The sequence below is a fragment of the Alternaria hordeiaustralica genome, assembly GCF_023758085.1.
Source record: "Alternaria hordeiaustralica strain BMP 2776 chromosome Unknown scaffold_29, whole genome shotgun sequence".
Lineage (NCBI taxonomy): Eukaryota > Fungi > Ascomycota > Dothideomycetes > Pleosporales > Pleosporaceae > Alternaria > Alternaria hordeiaustralica.
The window spans coordinates 158,711-179,203 of record NW_026056801.1 but is presented as its reverse complement, the minus strand read 5'-3'; the positions used below and the strand labels follow the sequence as shown (position 1 = coordinate 179,203).

At 53.7% G+C, this 20,493-nt stretch overlaps 7 protein-coding genes across 7 annotated transcripts; 3 read left to right on the top strand and 4 right to left on the bottom strand.

The window, feature by feature from the left end:
• Window positions 1-178: 178 nt before the first annotated feature.
• On the bottom strand, window positions 179-620 carry J4E84_009502 (uncharacterized protein; the record flags this gene model as incomplete). Its single annotated transcript, XM_049392064.1, has 2 exons — window positions 179-399; window positions 473-620. The coding sequence occupies 2 exons, from the start codon at window positions 618-620 to the stop codon at window positions 179-181; spliced, it is 369 nt and encodes a 122-aa protein (XP_049240248.1).
• Window positions 621-1,716: 1,096 nt separating this feature from the next.
• J4E84_009501 (uncharacterized protein) lies at window positions 1,717-3,256 on the bottom strand (the record flags this gene model as incomplete). The annotated part of the gene is made up of 2 exons (XM_049392063.1): window positions 1,717-2,828; window positions 2,935-3,256. 2 exons carry the CDS (start codon window positions 3,254-3,256, stop codon window positions 1,717-1,719), a joined length of 1,434 nt encoding a protein of 477 aa, XP_049240247.1.
• A 3,459-nt stretch (window positions 3,257-6,715) lies between these two features.
• J4E84_009500 (uncharacterized protein) lies at window positions 6,716-7,469 on the bottom strand (the record flags this gene model as incomplete). Its single annotated transcript, XM_049392062.1, has 3 exons — window positions 6,716-6,998; window positions 7,048-7,297; window positions 7,349-7,469. 3 exons carry the CDS (start codon window positions 7,467-7,469, stop codon window positions 6,716-6,718), a joined length of 654 nt encoding a protein of 217 aa, XP_049240246.1.
• Window positions 7,470-9,631: 2,162 nt separating this feature from the next.
• Window positions 9,632-11,236, top strand: J4E84_009499 (uncharacterized protein; the record flags this gene model as incomplete). Its single annotated transcript, XM_049392061.1, has 2 exons — window positions 9,632-10,229; window positions 10,281-11,236. The coding sequence occupies 2 exons, from the start codon at window positions 9,632-9,634 to the stop codon at window positions 11,234-11,236; spliced, it is 1,554 nt and encodes a 517-aa protein (XP_049240245.1).
• A 2,143-nt stretch (window positions 11,237-13,379) lies between these two features.
• On the top strand, window positions 13,380-14,426 carry J4E84_009498 (uncharacterized protein; the record flags this gene model as incomplete). Its single annotated transcript, XM_049392060.1, has 1 exon — window positions 13,380-14,426. The coding sequence occupies one exon, from the start codon at window positions 13,380-13,382 to the stop codon at window positions 14,424-14,426; it is 1,047 nt and encodes a 348-aa protein (XP_049240244.1).
• Window positions 14,427-15,155: 729 nt separating this feature from the next.
• J4E84_009497 (uncharacterized protein) lies at window positions 15,156-18,982 on the bottom strand (the record flags this gene model as incomplete). Its single annotated transcript, XM_049392059.1, has 3 exons — window positions 15,156-17,722; window positions 17,771-18,141; window positions 18,189-18,982. 3 exons carry the CDS (start codon window positions 18,980-18,982, stop codon window positions 15,156-15,158), a joined length of 3,732 nt encoding a protein of 1,243 aa, XP_049240243.1.
• A 603-nt stretch (window positions 18,983-19,585) lies between these two features.
• J4E84_009496 (uncharacterized protein) lies at window positions 19,586-20,289 on the top strand (the record flags this gene model as incomplete). The annotated part of the gene is made up of 2 exons (XM_049392058.1): window positions 19,586-20,010; window positions 20,058-20,289. The coding sequence occupies 2 exons, from the start codon at window positions 19,586-19,588 to the stop codon at window positions 20,287-20,289; spliced, it is 657 nt and encodes a 218-aa protein (XP_049240242.1).
• Between the last annotated feature and the right edge of the window lie 204 nt (window positions 20,290-20,493).

Sequence of the window (20,493 nt, the reverse complement as noted above, 5' to 3'; positions counted from 1 at the left end):
TGGCTGGTCACATGCAGGCTAGCCTGCTTCGTAATCATAATCACCAACGGCTTTCGCAGAAACCTCGGTTAGTTTGATGTTGTTGTTCGAGTGCGTATCGCCACATGCCATGTTACTGTTGAAACTGTAATGTCGCAAACAACAGTTACATTACGGACTTGTCCGTTGCCTCTTGAGTTTACTTTTCGACCTCCTCTTGTTCCTCGGTGCTTCCTACTCTGTACAGCCCTTCGGCACCGCCGTCTCCGTGATCGTTCCCGATTCCAGCTTCTTTCTCCAGCGCTTTGCATCGCCTTACTAAATCACTTACGTGGGCGTCTCCGCTATTGTAGCTCAAACCAAGCAGTGCAGTCTCCAGATTATAGAGGTACTCCTTGTTCTCGCCACTCGGACCTTTGCCTGTGATAGAGTCAGTACAACAAACCATGGCAGATGCGGCACGTCCAGCCGAGAGAAATCAGATAAAACATACTCTCCAGAATCTTCCTCGCCAGCGCATCAGGATCCTGCGCACCCAAAAACTGCGGATTCTCCGGTAACCCAATATAAACCAAACATCTAACACTTCCCGCCTCCTCTCTCACGGCGATGGTGTTAGTGGCCTTGATGCCAGCCCGCATGCCAGCTTCGGCTTCAGTTGGTTCGGAATCGTGCGGCGGGGACGTGACCTCTGAGGTGCTGATAGCAGGATGGAATGGTGTGAATTGAATCGAATACCCGTTTATCTCGCGGATATCGAGGTACTGGCGTACTTCTTGCACCTTCGAAGCTGGGATGTGGTATGCGGCGCCCCAAACGCGTTCGGTGGACTCATGCTATTCCTCTTAGTACCAGGTCTTCTTGCATAGGCAGATCTGGGCATATAGCTGCAAGTCTCACAGATCGAATACTAACAAACAACAACTTACAGTATCCGTCAAAGTCTCCCAATGCGCCTTATCGATCAACGTGACAACGCGTCCCGGAGCTTCGGGCGTACCGCGGTGATCTTCACTGTAGCATCTCCGTATTAGCATTACTCCAACCCCGCTTCTCCACGATTCAGTTGGAGAGTCTCCATACCTCGCCTACGATCGTCAGTCAAGAACCTTTTTTATCGTACCATATCGTGCCATATCTGGCACCAGCCAAGGAAAAAAACACACATACCTGCCAAAATCTCCTCACGTATCCTTCAATGTATCCGGGAATTCGCTGGTCTGGATTTCCACTGTCAGATCAAGGAATGGCTCTCTCTTTGAGACGGAAAGTCAAGATGGCCAGTTTGCTTTTCGCCATTCATGCCATGTTCGGGCCGTACCGTAGTGTGGCGGTGGTTTCCATATCAAGCTCCTACGACCGAGGCGTTAGCTTTTCGGCTAAACGTGTTCGAAACGCATAGGCAGGTATACCCGTATCCAAAGATCCAGAAGTCGTCGTTGCTGCCGAACGTCTCAATTTCGTTTTGATGGTCCGCCATGGTCGATGATGAAAGCTCGCTGCGAATCCGATGTCCGCTTGAGGTAGGACAAGTCTGTTCTTAACGTTTCCTCGAGGTGCCGTAGTGCTAGATTATTTGTGGGGCTCTTTGCAAGGAACTTCGGGACGATAGGTAAGCAGTAGAGAGGCGCGGAACAGCATTTCGGGAATGATTGTCGTGTGAAAATGTTGGGTTGATTGCTGCGTTGGCAGCCTATATACAGACACTTATACAGATACAGGTACAGGTACAGAATCCTACGATCCGCCGGCAGCCCGGCTCATGAAGAAACCCTTCAACGGGCCCATTGCATCGACTGCTCTCAATCCGAGACTTCGTAGCCCTACGAGTGGACCCGATTCGACGCTATACAGACGATGCAATTTATCGCATACGCCCAGCATTGCATTATTCTCCGCATACCGTTCACTGGTATAGCTCTCCAACGCCAACGTCGATCCGATGTCTTGTCCGGTCTGCACTGCATGTGATATCGTCCGTACAAGCGCTGCAGCATCACCTTGGCCTTGGTTCAGACCTTGACCTGCCAGTGGATGTATAGTATGCGCGGCATCGCCAACCAGTGCGACTCGTTCACCAGTGTAGGTATCGGCGTGCCGCATTCGAAGTGGGAAGGACGCGACTGTGCCGTCTTGCACGTGTGCTACTCGCATCGGTATCGCGTGTTCGTCGACGGGCGTATGCTTCTCTCGCCATGCTACCTCCTCTGCCTGTCCAGACGACAGGGTGTGTAGGTACTCCAGGTCTGTTGGCGAAAGTCGGAAACCCGCGTTGACCATTGCAACGAAATCGGCCTGTGACAGTGCCTTGAGCTTCGCAGCACGTTCCGGTGTGGTACTCCATACGAGTGTCGACATGTTGCCTGGGAGTGGCAGCATAGCGATTGGGCCGGTTGGCAAGAACCGCTGGTATGCAATCTTGTGGTCTGGACCTCCCCAACCTTGCCCTTCGAGCTTCAGACTAGCCACCACACCATGTCTGCTATAGTCGAAGCCTCGTGACTCAATGTCTGCAAATGTCCGCACGGGGCTGTTCGCACCGTCGGCCCCAACCAATAGCCTAGCAGCCAGTGTCTTCCCATTGGACAGCGTGAGGATTGGCCACGACGAGAAGTCCATCTTGTCTGTATCCGTACCCAGATCTATCGAGTTGACCTTTGTAGATGTGTAGAAATCGACACCACCCAGTTGTTCGAGCCGGCTTAGTAGAGCGGTGACCGTGTTGACGTTTTCGATCATGTAGGCGATTGTTGTAGGCTGAGACGGGTTGCGAGGCGTGAGGAGAGGTTTCGCTGTGTGCCAATCGAAGGATATCCGCGCGTCGGTGACGCCGTCCCATACTTGCATCTCTTGGTATGGTTGCACTCGAGGTGTGTTGACATGCGCCCATGCTCCAATTTCTACACCGCGCATGTCAGATTCATACCATCAAACATTTCACACTCTTATTCGTACCCTGCAAGTTCTTCACAGAAGCTGGAGTGAGGGAGCTGCATCTATTCGAAAAGCTCTCTAAGGTCGCATCTTCTGGCAGTCGACTTTTGTGTAGATCTTGTCCCTCAATGAGCGCAACCTTGAGCCCACTTGTGATTGGCGACGCTTTCAGTCCTGTCAGGAGACTCAATCCTGCCGGGCCGCCTCCTACGCAGACGACATCGTAGACCTCTGGCGCAGTTGCGGAGCTCGAAGCAAACCTCCGCTGAGGCCGCACATGGACCCAGACCGCCGATCGTGACGAAAGAGCCCTGGGCCCTCTTGGTAATATTCGAGGCGGCATCACGAGCCTTTGAAGACTATCGTGACATGGACGGACGTATTCGATTCGCGAACCGCGAAAGTCGGAATGGTGGTGTCATCATGCTATGTTTGACATGTTTGCAGCCAGACACGCTAAGATTATGTCATCAAAGCAAGTCGCGTCGACCTGCCGCGATGTTAGCGCCGGCTTCTTCCACCTTCCAAGGTTCTCCACAGCCAAACCACAACCACATCTTTGCTTCCAATTGGAATCTTCGGACCTCTTCCAAGGATGCTTCTGACGACGACGGCGACCATGACGACTGGAGGCTTACGAGTTCCATCGATGCTAACGGCTATCCAAGGCGTGACGTCCCTGCAGCTGATGTTAACACCCCTCAATTGATCGTCTGGCCGTTGCTCAGTGCCAGGCAGCGGTTACTGCCAGTGAGCTACTCACAACATTACACCATTCTCTGCGGATCCTCCGTCTCTTCACCGTCGAATTCATCGTAATCCGCTTGATTCTTGTTGTTTGGTCATCCAGTATAACTTCCGTGGTGGTAATCATGACGAATATGCCTGTATCCTGCAGGGTGTCGCCCGTTGAAGATGATAGGCACGGTACTTTTTCACCTAAGTCACCACGGCAGCGGTCTTTACCATGGCACTGATCTATGACGGGTGACTCTCATAGGCCAGTCTTCCCAGGAACGCTCGAGATGCACGCTGCTCTCGCGTGCGTGTGCAGCGTGCAGGATCTTCTTATCTGCTCCAGATTGCTTCGCTGGACTTCCAAACTGCCACTAACCACACGAATTGTTGTTTAGTCAAGCCCTTCGACTGTATCAACAATCTGGTATCTTTCGATCGAACTCCATTGGTGGAGTTCATTGGTACAAGTAAAGGACTTTGGTCATTGGCGGCACCAGCATGTTCTTGCTGATCGTACCATACTTATCGCTAGGCTATTAAAGTAACAAGAGTCATCCGACTATCGAGCACTGGTATCGGTCAAAAAATTCTTGTCTGCTTCGCTCTCATCGTCATCTCCGCCATCCGCTTTTAGCTTTCCAATGCTATGACATCTCAAGCACCTAGAATCACACCTCCCGACGAGCCTTGTGTAATTTTCAACATCAGCGAAACAGAAGTGGACCCAGAATTCTTCCAATTACCATACCCTCCAAAGCTTTCATTGAAGCGGCAAGTGTCGGAATCATTCCTCCAAACGCGTGGCTACATCAAGAAACAAAGAAGAATACACTCGAGCAGTCGTGAGACAGCGATCGACTGTCCTTGCTTGCCACCGCCAGCGTACAACATAGCCATGACTGGGCCCAGTTCAAACTTCCACAGTGCTTACTCTACCCTGCCTACCACACCCCCTACACCCGAAAACGAAACTCACCCACGAAGACCATCACAAGTCACCGAGATCATAGAGAAGGTCAACGCAAAGCTTAGACGCCTCTTTGGTAGTCGAAGGGGATCCGTCGAGGATGTACACACATCATTCAACGCTACTGTCAGCGAGCGACCGAGTGTATTTCATACCCTGAGTGGACCGTCAGAGAACTCGCATATCCAGCGTTATCCCGGAGATGTCGTTGGGATGAGTGTGGCTTCCCTACCAAATGTAAGCGAACACTTTCATGTCAATGGCGAAGTAGGCTTAGCTGCTTCCACATCACTGCTGACTGATACACCCTTTAGACAACGTTCCAGGCGAGACGAAGAAACACCATGCAAACACAGTCGAACTGCGACTTACACTACGATGGAGATGGCGAACTGGAGCAGCTTCATAGCCTCCAGTCTTATAGTACGCAAAGTACGAGATATGGAGGACGAAAGCGAAAAGACTCCCAATTCAGCTTTAGCGATTTGTTGCGACCTCGACGATTCAGCAAAGCAGAGAAAGGCAAGGGACGGATGGAATACGATGAAGAAGCTGGATCAACCTCTCAAGACCAACTCCTGCATACTGATCGAGGGGCCTCATCAGATCCAGTCAAACTCCCTCTAACGGAATATGGGACTTTGCCCCTTGGTTCATCTGACCAGCATGCTGGCCCTTCAACGCCGTCGTCAGCTGCAGTATCACCGATGGAACAAACCATACCCATAAGGCCCAAGCCTGTCATACCTTCCAGGCAAACGCCCACAGCAAGAAAAGTGAGCGTGCGTCTTGTACCACCTACACCTGCGCCTCCACGCGTTCAGCGGCGGTCATCGACCAGCTCCACAGCGTCCTCCTCGTCGGTTTCCAGTTTCGACTCCACCAACCCAATGCCTATCGCAACCAGCATCTTCCTCCAACGCGCACGCGACATCGTGAACACACCCGGTCGAGCCACAATCGAAGTAGTAGGTGCCAACGGGCACTCCCAACCCATCTCCATCCCATCTTCACACCACAACAGCCGCCGCTCATCCATACTCCCAGAAGGCTCAGCACGACCTCTAGACGACTCACCCACTCTCCCTCCATCCCTCACCGCATCAACAGCCGAGCTCCTCCGTCATGGCGACCGTCCAGATACAGCACCTTCTTCACCCTCTCTCGATCCTACTCTTGTTCCTTCGCTGGATACCATGCAAACCTTGCATCTAGGCCCGCCTCAGCGAGCTCTGCTCCAGCGATCCGGATCAAGCAGTTCATCACGCATGTTTCACGTCTCCGTCGAGCATCTGTCTACGCCTACACAGCCCGTCTCGCGATTCAGTGCTTGTTCGTCTCTGGCCAGCAAACCTGCAGAACCCATTTCGCGGTTCAGTGCGTGTTCTTCTCTGGCTAGCAAGTATAGTTCAGCCGTGGAGCATGTAGATGATACGCCAGATTTTAGTATCACGCATCCTGCGCCTCCAAGCCCTGTTCCCTCTTCCTCGCCGGCACTGGAAGCGGTACCATCGCCTGTTAAGCGACGGACTGGGAGTTTGGAAGGGAGCCAGGATCTACGCGCTGTGTATATTGAGCAGGGAAGAGCGAGCGTTATAACTTGTCCTCCGCGACAGCGAAGTCCGAGGAAGAGTCTACAGGGAAGATGTTGGTGGGATGAGTCGCCTCCAAAAGTGTATCTCTAGGTTTGTGTGTTGTTATTCGGGTTGTGCCTCTGGTTGATATGTAAATTGAACCCATCACAGTGCATAGTCATATAGCACAAAGGAAGACATAGTAGTTCCTCATCCGCAACACCTCAGCGTTCAATGTATTACAACAGCATACTACGTAATGCTACCTCTGCCCCTAGGGCCAGTGAACCAACATCCCATCACCATCATCCATTACAAATATACGCCATGAACCCCATGCAGTACAACCAAAGACAAAGCCTTGCCAGGCTGTCATGTAAAATGAGCGAAAAGGCCCAAGCTGGGTATCGAGCTAACCGAAAGGACTGGTGATGCTTTTTATGCAGAAAGACGCTATGCATGAAGAAAGGACAGAAGATGGACGAAGCTTAGATTGCGCGGCGAGATTGTGTGGTCCTAGATTTTACAAGAGGACGGCGAAGCCGAGGAAGACGCTGCCGAAGACGGCGGCGAGGCCGAGGCCAGCGTTGGGCATGAAGATGGAGCCAGCGCCGCCTTGGTCGTTGGAGCCTCCGTTGTTGTTGCTGTCGCTGGAGCCGGTCTCAGAGGCACCACCGAAGCCGGTCACGGGGATGGTGTTTGAGGCGGAGCCGTCGGTGCCGGTGGCAGCGGCGGTGGAGGCCATGGTGGTGGGGAGGGAGGTGTTGCCGCGGTACGGGTCTTGAGCTCCGCAGGGGTGGTCCTCACTGTTGACATGTTAGTTGTGTTTGTGATGAGTGACTCGATAGAACGTACCGGCAAGCGCTCTGGCAGCTGTTGTCGCCGTTGCAGTTCTCGACGCAAGTGTTTCCCCATTGTTGGCAGATGAAGTATGGCAGTGTCTGGGAGTACTCGGTGATGTTGGGCGCGACACCGTTCTCGCAGACGCAGGTGTAGGTAAGAGCGTCGGAGTCGCAGTCGTTCTGCTCGGTGGTCATGGAGTTGATGCCGGGCTGCTGGAGGCAGATGAGCGGGCATTGGGCCCTGTTCTGGTCACACCAGTAATCTGGAGAATGTTAGACGACGCGTCGTGGGTTGAATGATAACTTCTACATACCCCTAGTAGACTGCTCAACCGTGTCGGGGTCGATGGTGTATGGGTAGTTCAGCTGGGGGGTATCTTGAGCAGCGACCAGGCCAGTGAAGACGGCGATGCTGAGGGCGAAGACGGAACGCATGTTGATGTTTGGGAGGTGGTTGTTGACGGAGGATGAAGCGAAGGTATTAGATGATATACGGTCAGCGACAGACGGTGGACGATCAAATACAAAAGTAAACCTCAACAGCGAAAGTGATGAAGAGGCTGGAGGGAAAGGCGGCGTCCGATATATAAAGGGAGGGATGTGTCGACGGGAAGTAATGAGCTAGCGGTCGTTCGAGATAGGAAAGTTCACGGTCCGGTACGTGCACCCCCGCCTACCTTCAGCCTACCTTCTCGCCCGGGACGATGCCTGTCGGGGACGGGTTGCCGTGAGTCAAGCCATAGTACTGCGGTGGAGTCGGCGTGGAAAGGGCGGCATTCCGTGGAAGATGGCAGACTGCGTGATGGAAGTTTGCCATTAATCCCTCGGCCGGACAGGGATGGGATGGACGTGTGGTCGTATTGGCCACTGGCTGCAGCGACTAGTCGCTTCTCAGGGTCTCGCATCCTAGTCGGCTCTGCGCATCATTCGGTTGAGACGAGCGAGGCCAGCGCCGCCAATTCTCCAGACATCGTCAACAAGACACTAGACGCGACTGCATCTGGCTGCATGCACCGGCGAGCATATCTACCCCTCACACACCCACGCGGCATTCTAGATACCAACCGCCCTCCCGTTTGACGCGCCACCTGCCCAGCCATCTCCTGTAAATGGATGGAGCCGGCGAGCTTTGAAACTGGAGACCCGTCTTCGTCGCCAGCCCGAGATGGGCCAACCCCCGCCACCGTCACTGTGGTCCCACCCTACTGGCAATCCCACCAGCGCAATGCCTCGTATCTGAGCAACTACTCTGCTGACAACGGCCGCCCCACCCCCATCGGCCTCGAGGACCATACGGATGAGGCCTCGGACCACTGCAAAGTCCTCTGGGCCAAGGGTGTCACGATAGATGATTACGTTGTCATCGGCGGGCCGTCACCGGGCTTTGGAGCTTACGTCGTCTTTAACTGTACGGTCGAGACACTGGATGTAAGTTCCCAGCCGCATGGAGATGCGCTAGTCCGCCCGGCGATGTCCTCGCAGCCAATCATCTGCATGAGATTGTTTTTCAAAAAATGGTTTCATGCAGAGGGCCCGTGGTGGACTGCCATCTCCAGGTGATGAACCATCATGCATATGCTAACTGTGACAGGGTGGTCCCATGAAGATACGCAAGAGGTTGGCCATCGTCTATCACTTTCGATTCCCTCTGCTGATCGTACCAGATACTCCGAGTTTGAAGATCTGCACACCAAGCTGCTCCAGACGTTTCCTCATGCCGCGGGTTCCATGCCGCACTTCCCACCCAAATCCGTAATATGTAAGTCACATGGCCGCCTGCTGCAGCATCACTCCACCAAACAATATAGTGCTAATGCGTCGGGCATAGCTCGCTTTAGGCCCCGTTTTCTGGAAAAGCGGAAACAAGGACTCTCGTACTTTCTCAAGTGTGTTTATCGATAACAAAGCTAGCGCATATCGGCTGACTATTAATAGTTGCGTTTTGCTGAACCCGGAGTTTGCTGGGTCGCCCGTCTTGAAGGACTTTCTCTTCTCGTGATCGCGTGGCTTAGAGGTTGTATTGACTGACGTTGATGTTGATGCTGAAGTTTGAGTGGCATGGAAGAGTTGGATACGTTGTTGTTGTTGAGTATGTGGTGCCAGGGTGTGCCCAGCTGCCATGCAAGTGAATCGTCCTTGACATTTTCCAATTGCTTGATCTCTCAATCTTTCAGTTGCCATGCAAGGAAAGGACCTCATATAGTCAGTTCTAGCGTTATGATGTTCAAGTTGATGTGATGTCGCCCACTCGTACTGATTGGCTACCAACGTCAGTGGCGCTACGCTTCCAAGTATCTCACATGCGCTGTACTGCAATTCGTTGAATAATCTTCTGGTGTACATGGCGATATCGAGATGGGAAGGTCTGCTATAGGGCTTAATCCAACCTCATCCGTATTTGCAGTGTCTGGGTGAGGCGTACGGGAGCGCCGTGGGTGCAGCAGCTCGTTTGGCAAACTGCGCGGGCTCTGCCACTCGACGACCCCCTAACGGCTCGCGTTTTGGCACATCTCAGCGCGACATCAATGGCAGCTCCACAATGAATAGCTGAAAGATGACCCAGCGAATCGCGAATGATCTCAAGTCTGATCACTACCATGGCCAACGCCGTTCGGCCTTCGCTGCTGCGGAGCTCGAATGAACGGCAGACCAGGCTCAACTTCCTGCCCGTGTCGCGCGATGACGCCCACCCACAAGCCCAGCGCAACCACAACCACGCGCCCGTCGCGACCAGACGGGCCTCGAAAAGCGGCCCTCTGCTTGCGCGCGCCGACGACGACGGCGCCGTCAAGCCCGTCGCCCACACGCCTGCAAAACCTCCGCCGCCTGCGCGCACCAGCAGCAGGAAGCGGCCAGCCACTGCCCTCGAGCCCGACGCGACCGACACGAGACCGCCGACCAAGATTACCGTTACACAACCACATGGCGAGCTGCTGCGCATCACCAATGGCGTCGCCGCGCCCCTGGGCATCGACGCCGACGACGTGCCCTCCGCGAGGTCCACGCCCCGGCCTGGCAGCTCCGGCAAGCTTGCTGCGCCCCCAGCTGTCCCCGCCCCGGCGTCCACAGCTTCCTCCACAACCACAGACAAGAGGAGCCTGCGGAGCCACGATGGAGGCTCCCGGCTGAAGAGCGACCTCGCCGTCTACTTTGCCAACTACGACGACATCATTGCCGGCGTGCCCAAAGAGGATGGTAGGTCACTGTCCCTGTCACATGTCACGGTATAGCTCTGATCGCGTGCAGAATTTCTCGATGTCGACACGCCCATATACATCGTCGACGAGCCCATCAAGGCCAAGACTCCAGAGCCCCCGCGAAGCTCAGTAAGCCCGACGCGGTCACGGAAAGCACGACACTCGTCCCCACCGCGCCATGCCTCGGATCCGTCAATACTCCCGGCCCAGTCGTCGACTACATTCACAGTCCTCAACTACGCCTCCATAGCCAATGCCATCTCCCACAATGACGGCGAAGACCCGCTCGCCGACTCCGTCTTCTTCACACAGCACCGACGTGCCGAGCGCAAGGAAAAGCAGCTGCGGAATATCGAAAAGGAGCGCGCCATGCACGAGAAGGTGCAATTGGAGAGACTCCTCGACGGACTGCAGGGCCCAGACTGGCTCAAGGTCATGGGCATAACCGGCGTGACAGACGGCGAGAGAAAGGACTGGGAGGCGAAGCGCGACTACTTTGTCCGAGAGGTAGAAGCCCTCGTCGACAAGTTCCGCGTCTGGAAAGAAGAGGAGAAGCGCTTGCGTGCTGAAAAAGAAGCAGCGCTCGCCGCGAGGGAAGAAGACGAAGACGAGGATGGCGAAGAAACAGAAGACTCAGATAACATTGTAGTCCGCAGCCGCGAACCCCCACCACCACGACAGCAACCCAAGGAGCCCGAGCCACCGAAACCACGGCGGCCCCCGCGTCCCCATGGCTTCCTCCTCCCTTTCGTGCCACCCGAACCCGCAGCGCCGTTCAGTTCTTTCTACGCGAAACCACACCTCCGCGCCGCAGCCCTCGGCAAACATAGACACGGGCGCAACGCATCTGCATTCGGCCAACCAATACCCGAGTTCGCAGAGAAGGAATTCGAACTCCCAGAAGGTTTCATAGACCCGCAGTTTCTCAAAGACAACGCAAGGCAGCGGCGGAGACGGAAGAGGGAGAGTGGTGTGAATACAGGGGCGGGCGCGAGTGGAAATTAGTGCTTTTCTTTCTTACTTACAATATGGGCCGGGGTTTCCAAGATTCTATACCCCTTATAAATACTGTCGAGCAAGTCGAAAGCTAGGGTTTCTGTGGCGTTCTTTGAGATAAGGCATGGGATTTGGAGGTGTGGGACTGAGTGAGGGTCTCGCGCCGAGTGTATATTATCTGTGGAAATGGAATGCAAAATCGTTCCGTTCTGAGATTGGGTGTTGCGGTGCTGGTGCGTGTAGACTGTGGACTGTTGAGTTGGCAGTGAAGAAGAGGGGTTTTGATTGAGGTGCGTACTTCTGTCGTTTGGTGTAGTGCTGGTGCTGATGATCATCGTACGGTCTTTCATCTTCCAGCCGCGGGTCTCACGTGCTCGGGTTCCATTCTTCGCGCATATAAACCCGTCTTTTCTGCATGTCTCCTCTTCTTCTCTTCATCACAAAGTCTGCTGGCTATTTTTCAAAAAGTCACGTTGCACGGATTCATGGCTGGCTGTTCGGTCTGCCTTTCTCCAAAACTATCCGTAGAACACTCGATGACTTGCCGCCTGGTTTCTCGTCCTCCAAAACGACCTTCTTTTCAAAACACATCGTCACCTCTTCATGAGATTGTGTGGAGCCTCCTTCTCTTCTATCCGAGTACCAACAAAAAAACCTCACCCAATTTCCATGTGGTGCTTCTCGGATTCGCTCCTTCTCGTGGGATGACAAGAAGACATCACCGAAATTCAGCAGAACACTGGTCATGTCTCGTTCCCGGTCTGCGGGTTCAAAAACTCCGACATCCATGCCATGTCTCAATTCATCTTCCAATGTTGCCGAATACACATGGGTTATGCACTCGCATCATTTTGAGCAACTCATGGTTTGCCGCCTACCGAAAACATATCGAGACCGAATCATGTGCTCTGGTTGCGTTTGTAGTCTGCAACCTCCGAAAAGAACTCATGACGGTACGATGGAGTGCTCATGTCTCCGCCCGCTCGATTACATGGAGGGCATGTTTGGCATGACCGATGGCTGGCTTAGCAGAGTCGAGAGGTATATAAACCCACACTTTACCTCCCCGTCTCTCTTCTTCATAACACAATATCTTCTTTATTGCCAAAATGACACCGAAACCCCTCGATGTCTGCGCGGCTTCCTCCCGCTCTCTCGAAAATATGAGAGTGAACAAAGTGATGGCTTCCGCTGTTCCGCCCTGTTTTGCAAGATCAAAACACGCATCGGAAGGAGTCATGTTTCCACTTTCTCGTCACTTCTTCACTCATCGAAAGAGCGACGCACAGTATGCATGTCGTCAGCTTGTGCCGGTCGCCCGCCACTCAAAGTCTTCCACGAGGTCAATTATGTGCTGAGCCTTCTCCGTGGAATGTACGTGTATCAAAAGCACCGAGCCTATACTCATGAGATACCGCTCTTGCACTTTTTGATGCTCGCATAATCGGAATAGCAGGCATGGGATGCTCATTGCGTCGAGCATCTTCGGTTGCGGTCTTTACCGTGAACGGTGATCAGTGAAGCATGCTTGATTGATGCATCCGGTTGATCGCTTCATTCGGAAAGAAGCAGGTCATCTCACACTCATCGATTATAGCGCCTGAAGTTTGAGATGTCGGTGCTGTTCGCGGGTAGAGGCGCGCCTGCCGAACGTGGAAGGGGCAAAGGCCGTCAGATCCCATTTTCAAAGCACTCACCTCCCGCTACCAAGAATACAAGGTTTTGGTTGCGCGTGAGAGGCACATGTTTGTTTCCTTTGATCTTCAACAGGGCAGACTGGAGGATTTACAAAGACTCCATTCGCTGTTGATATGATCTACGACAATTCATAAGAAGGTATAACTAGGTGATGCGCAGCTTGATGCGCGCACTGTGCGTGCAGTTGGAATTCTCCAAGATTGTGGGTGAGCCCCTCAGGCCGACCTCGCTGCATCAGCGAGAGACACATTCATTTAGATGCTGGCGTGACTTGATTTGCACACACATGGTTTGATTTTCAACATGCAGCTTGGTGGTGCTTACTGGTGGAGGGGCGCGCCTACCGAATGTGGAAGGGACAACAGTGAAGAGATCTCAGACCTCCGAACACTCACTCTCTTCCACTCACGCCCACACCCACACTTACATCCTCACCACCCCCATTGACACGCCAATGGAGGATTTCCTCGCAGATGTCGAGGCGTACCGGCTCGAGCGCGAGTCGGCGCAACGACAAATAACAAACGCAATCCGGGACGCTCCCGAGCCCGGTCCAGGGTATCCGTCTCATGATGACCTCACAAAAGCCTCACGCCTGATGGGTATTCTAAGACCGATAGAAGACGACATCAAGACCAGAGCAAAGGTCACAGAAACAGCTGATCTGATAGCGGCACACGAGCGAGCACTCAGCGAACAGAAAAGTTCGCAGGAGAGTGAACTCACAATCGCACTCGAAGAGCAGAAGCGGCAATCTGACGAAGAGCAAGACAGCGCTCTTCAGACACAGAAACAGCAGCTCGAGATCGAACTTGACAACGCGCTTCAGAAACAGCAAGCGCAGTTTGAGCAGATTCAGAATGAGCTGCAAGAGGACAAAGAAGTTGCAACATCTACCTTCAGAAGAGAGGTAGAAAGCAAAGATGCCATCCTGCAGCAGTTGCTCGATAGGATCACGAGAGCTAGCCAGTCTTCCAGCATCGAGCTACCAGAAGACATCGGGCTCAGCAAGGTAGAGCAGACCGCTCTCCAAGGGAAGCTAACAGCCTCCAGAAGTTACCGAGCCGTTTTTGAGGAGTTGCGGTGTCGTCTTAACATTCCCCTAGGACAGTTGCCATCGTTTGAGGAGCTTCTTTCTCAAGAGCACAACGATGAAGTTACGTCACTTCTCACGAGCCAGATGGACAGCACAGTCCAAGCCTGTAACAATACAGTCGGCGCAGAGCAGCGCCGCACTACCAATGTTCGATGCGCATCGCTCATCTCAGAGATAAACGTCACAGAGCAGGTCAGCAGCACCTCCAGAGACATGAGAGGGCAGGTAAAAGCGAACGACACGTTGTCGGCCGAGGTCGCCACAAGGTTAGAGGCGTGCTTGGTCGCGAAAGACCAACACATTGGTGCCCTTACAAAGCGTCTCAGATTGCAGACGCAGGTGCTGGACCAGAGACACGTCCTACTAGAGCAGCTAGCAGATGCAGCTGCAAGATCAGCAGGGTAGAGTCAACGTGTCTTACTGATGCACTCTTGTGCGAAGAAGACCCCGTTCGTAGCTCAATTTGATAAACATTGATCCCATAGCATTCCTATTATGCAATATGAACATGATACCGTGTCTAGTAACTCCGATGTGCTAAAACAAGTCCAGCGCACCAATACATCCTCGCCCTCCCCCTTCCCGTCTTCATGCAGACGTCTCTGTATACTCAAAACCGCGCAGTCGCATTTCCAATACCCACTCCAGCCAACTCAAAAACTCTTCTCAGTTCAACTGGGGCTTTGCAGTCCATCCGCTCGTACAATCTACCACTTAACCCAACACCCTTCACCATCTCCAGTCCTTCTTCAACGGTGACGCTGCGCAGCGACTGAAGCTGCAAAGCTTTTGCCTGTGCTAGTTCTGATAGCCAACGATAAGCAGGTTCCATGTTCAACGTTTGACCCATGCTCGTAAGCTTCTTCTCCAAGCGCTGGACATAGCGTTTGCCCAGAGCGAAAATGGCACTGCTGTGGGCTGGGAAGTCAATGTTCATGTTATGATCACGAGGGAGGGGCAGGCTGAACGTTTCTTCATGTTTCAATTAGAATGTATCACGTCCTAGTATTTCCTCAACGGAAAAGGACAGTCCAGATAAATTTCATCAAAGACCCAGCCCAACTCCATCCAGCAAAGATTGCTTAGTATCGCCCAACGCCCCATTCCCATAACCCCCATCATTCCATCGTAAATTCATGCATTCCCCCTCAGCCTAACAGTCCCCCCTCTCATCTCCTCATCCGCACCTTCATCATCATCCTCGCCCTCGCCCTCCACATCCTGTAACCGCATCGCCCGCAGCAGGTCCCTACTAGCCCTCGTGCCGTCCCTCAACTCCACCGCACTCTTCAGCAGCATATCAGCCATGACCCTTGCATCCATGTCCACGCCCAACAGCGCCTCTACCTCAGGCCCAGTCGGGACGGGAAAATCAACAAGCGGCTTCCCGTTTGGACCGACGCTGACGGTGGTGGACTTGCGGCTGTAGCGTGGGGCGTCTTGTTGATCAAAGTCTGAGGAGGAAGAGTAGGTGTTGCCGTGGTGGTAGGAATCATCGGTGTCGGAGTCGAGGGTGTAGGTGGTGGAAGTGAGGGTTGTGGATGTAGAGTCGGTTCTGCGTGATGAACGGAGGGGAGCGGAAGCTTGGCCCATCGGACGGCGTTGTGCGGCGAGGTTGAGGCGCTCGAATGTGTCCCAGAGGTCGTCTACGTCTTCTTCTTCGAGCGAGGTGTCGGTTGTCACGCTCATGGGAGGTGACTGGTCGTCGCTGCTTAGTCCGTAGGCCATGTTATGCGACCAGCCGTCCCAGATGATCTGCTGAGAGCGCTGGTTTCCGCGGTGGTATTGACCGGAGCTGGGTGCTGGTTTCGCCTGTGACTGTACCTGGCTCGCTGAGCTGACGCCTCGAGCGTGCATGCTGGGGTGGTGTGGGTCCTGGTTTGTAGGATGGCCTTGCTCATCGTATTGCTGAGGTGTCAATAAGCCCGGCACGGCCTGGTTCGGTTCCGACTGCGACTTCATGTGGAAAGAAGCGCGGTGGTTGTTCTGTGATAGCTGTACCTGGTCCTCGAGGTTGAATGGGTTGTCATTCATGCGGTCGATTCCCGCTGTGACGATATCAGAGCCAGACGTAGATGGACGGTAGTCCTGCACCATGGCCATATCGAGGTCAATCATGGACGAACGAAGAGGAGATCCAGGCGCAGAGCTGATCATCTCGGGATAGTCATCAATAGGGTCAACAGGCGCTGTTTGGGCGTGTCGCAGGGTCGGCCGGAAACCAGATGCGAGAATTGGTGAAGATGAGTCCGTCTTCGTGTGCTGACCGCGCCGTGGCTCCTTCGGGCTACCCATGGGAAAGGCAAAGTCTTGAGTCTTGCGGTTGTCGTCCTGCTTGGGAAACGTCCACTCTTTCGTCTCGCGTCGTCGGGAGATCCGATTTGATGCGCGATTCCTGGGCTCGTTGTTGGCCTCTGCCATCGCGGCATCGAATGTCCATTCTACTGTGCGTCGATTTGGCTTCTGAGGTTGAGCCGGGAAGGACCATTCCATTGTCTTGCGATTAGGCTGCTGCTCAGCAGGAAACGACCACTCCATCGTCTTTCGGTTTGGTTGTTCCGACGGGAAGGACCATTCCATGGTCTTGCGATTCTCGTCATTCATGCTGGGGAAGGTCCAGTCTTTCGTGGCTCGTTTAGTCATCTCATCTTCCTCATTGAAAGCATCCCGGCGCTCCTCTTCTTCCTCCATCTCACGTATGATGCTCTTCATGCGGTTCGCGCGGATGGTTGGTACCTCGCCCAGGTCGATACTCGGTATCTCGTCTGCTGATGGCATCGAAAAGTCCAAGTCAATAACGGTCTCGCGGTTGGGCGCACCAGGATTGAAGTCGCGTAGGACCAGATCGGATGGAGGGCGACCATTCGGAGGATCTGGCATATCGACTGCGCTGTACCGGTATGGTGTCGTGTTCGTATCGAATAGCTTGTTCAGACGTTTCTGTCCTCGGACGATAGACTCCTCCTTGAACCTAGCCTGGAGCTGTTCGAATCGTCCCATATCTGCTATAGGTGGTAGACCCATTCCGTTGAAGCCCTGTCCGGCCCCACCTGCAAAAGGATCGCCAAATTGTGGTGCATGTTCCTGCTCGAATTCTTCTGATACGTTAAAAGACCAGTCATCGTCGTCGTCCTCTTCCGCTTCTGGGGCAAGCGGGTCTGGTGCTTGAGCACCGTATGGATTGAAGAGCGACTGTCGTGCACCGCCCTGTTGCTCCCATACATAATAGTCCTCAACCAACTTGACGAGCGACACAGTCGGATACATCTTGGTAGTGTCCGCAAGATATGGGTGCTCCAAGATCTGATCGGGTGTTGGTCGATCTTGCGGCTCTGGCTGGAAGACGAAAGCTAGGAAATCCTTTAGTTCTTGGGAAAAGCGATCACCTTCAAGCACAGGAACACCAGCCGTTGGCAAGTCGAACTGCCCAATCTTGTGATGAGGTGGATAACCGCAAGCCATCTCATAGACAGTGCAAGCGTAGGCCCAGATATCAACCTCGTTTCCGTAGGATATCTCCTTGGGTTGCATCAAGCTGTGCGGGTCCGCATCCTTGACCCATTCCTTTTGCAGTTCAGGCGCCATCCAAAATGGTGTACCGACGATAGTCGAGCGCTTCGATCTTTCCGGTTCCAGGGTGTTGGAGACACCGAAGTCACAAAGTTGTACCCGGCCATCTTCGAGGATAAGAACGTTGTTGGCTGGATTTGGTCAGCAAAAATTGAGGACAGTAAGACAGCACTACTCACACTTCAGATCGCGATGTAGCACACCAGCTTCATGGATGTACTTGAGACCTTGCGCCAATTCACGTGCAATGGGTATGATGAATTTCTCCGCCAGTCCAGGTCCAGGGTCCTTGGTCATAGCCGTAGGCTTCATCAACGTGTTGACACTACCACCACTGGCATACTCGCTGACAATCCAGAGTTCGTTATGGACAGGACGGGCCTCCTCGATGATGTTGACGTAGGGTCTTGCCTTGCTGTCTCTGAGCTGCTGCAGGATGTCGATCTCCTTAAGTGTGTCCTGAAGGTTCTTGTGTGTCATCTCCTCGTAGTCAACCTTATCGATCTCGATGATCTTGATGGCAACGAGCGCGCCGGTATTTCGACTCTTTCTTTGTAGTGTCAGCGAGTGTTCTGGGGTTCGCTTCATGATACCCACCCTTTGTAGACCCGGCCATATGCACCCTTGCCAATAAGCTCGTAAAAGTCGTATGGCGGCGGTTCCTCACCACCCCGCTTGGCTCTCTCTGCAACCAGGAGCTCCATGTCCTTTGCTTGTTGCATAGCACGCCCTTTGGTGCCACCCATCATGGGCGGCTGCAGTCGTGCAGGCTCCATGTCTCGGAGGTATCTGTATACTTTGTCGAGGTGAAGCCGTTCGGTTGGGGCGTCTTCTTGCGGCTCGAAAGGCGACTCTGCTATGCGCTCTAACGGACTGTCCACTAGGGTTCCGGTTGTGCTCTCGAAGCTGGTTGCGATTGGTAGAGGCGGGGGCGGGCGATCGGTTTGGCGTGGACGTCGACCGGGCGATATGTAATTGGTAGGGTCGGAGGCAGAGTATGAGTGTCGTGCGGTAGAGTTCGGGCGGCCAGGCTTGATGGTGCCGGGACTGGATCGTGATAGAGGTCGTCGTGGGACAGGCGTTTCCGGGAGGGCAATAGCAAGCCTTGGCTTCGGCGTAGGCGGGCACAGCGGGCTTCTGTGGTCTAATATCGGACTCGAGATATCGCGCTTGTCGATGGAAGGGGTGCGAGAGGAGCGGGAGGAGCGGGATGAGTTGGCTATCTTCCCTTTGATTGAGTCTGTCAGCTTGGAAATCGAGAAGGAGCGACTGGATCGTGTCGCTGGTGTGCTGTCCAGTGAGCGAGGCGGGGTCACCTCTCCCATAGGGATGAGATGGTCGCCGTCGCTCACCGACCGCTTCAATTTGAACACCGCTTCGTCGCCGAGCATGGCGTTGTGGTGTTATTGCGGCATGTTGGTGTTTGGGAGACAAATCGCACTCACAGTTTTGTTATGACGTTCCACGTTGTTTACCACAGGTGAATGCGGCTCATGGCGGGCAGGGTCGCGTGCGGTGAGCGTGGGTGTTCGTTCACATTCACAGCTCCACACTCCGGAGGTTTGGAAGGCCTATCAGCCAGATACAATCACAATTCAAAGTAGCGGAGAAGATGAAAATGATTAAACAAAGCGAGACGTAGAATTGGGGTGTATAGAGAGATGGGACGGCGGTGCCATCTGGCAGACATCGAAGTGTTGACGATGCGAAACATGGATCCAGGGTCTCGACGTTTCGCGCGCGGGTCACGCTAAGGCAACCTTAATTCCATCTGGGGCAAGCGCGCCCCACGTTCCCGTGCCTGACATCATCTGCGCCACATGTGCGGCAGGCATAGCAGCTTGCCAACTTTCTGTGCATCAAAAGAGATTGGGTCGAGATGCTCCCTAGATATCTCCATACATACTCAATATCCGAACCAAGACCTGATTAGATTTAATACACCTGATACAACCCGAGCAACGTTAAGAAAAGCACTGAATCAACGTCTCACCATGGTCGCGCAACCCATTGGCACCAAGAAGACGCCCGTCACGTCGACGGCGAAGAAGACACCAGTAACAGCCCCAGTCAAGAAAGCACCTGTCAAGGCGCCAGCCGTTCAGCCTCCAAAGAAGCCTGTCAACACCGCCATGCAGAAGAAGCCTGTGACCACAGCCCCTAAGAAGCCCGTCACAAATGTCGCAGCGAAGAAGCCCGTCACAGCTGTCGGTCAAAAGAAAGCTGTACCAGCACCAGCAAAGAAGCCTGTTCAACAGCCACAGCAACAAGGTTGGATCAACAAAGGTCTCAGTGCCGCATCATCAGGCATTGGAAGTGCTGTCGGCGCCGCAACGACTGGTATCGGCAATGCTGCTGGTGCTGTCGTGACAGCGGCAGGCAGTGGTGTTGCTGGAGCAGGGAGAGGCGCTGGCGCGAGGTAATACATCACATCCTGCAATACATTCCCTGACTGACATGCCATAGTATTGCGAACTCATCCCGAACTTGGGGCGACATGGTCCGCGAGTATGGCAACTCCCTCAAAGACATCACTGGCGCTCCCGGTGGTCGGTCGACCACGAACAAGAATCCTCTCGGCCTGAGCACAAGTGGCGTAGGAGGTATGGCATCCATGGCTAGCAGGCCAGGTGTGCCTGGACTCTCAGGAGGGTCAGGCAAGGGGGGTGGTTCGGCCAGCAATCCTCTGGGCCTATAAATGGACACGTTGAGCCTAAGAATATAGACCGAGTTCGTGAACGGCCAGAATACTACATAAAACTTTCAGTGACCGAATAGGTGGCTCACGGTGTATTATGAGGTCAACATGCAATTCTCAGTGGTTAAACGGATTGTCCAGAGTATAGTTAAAGCTCTAAACCTAATCAACAACACTTCAAGAACAACGAATAGTTAACATCGT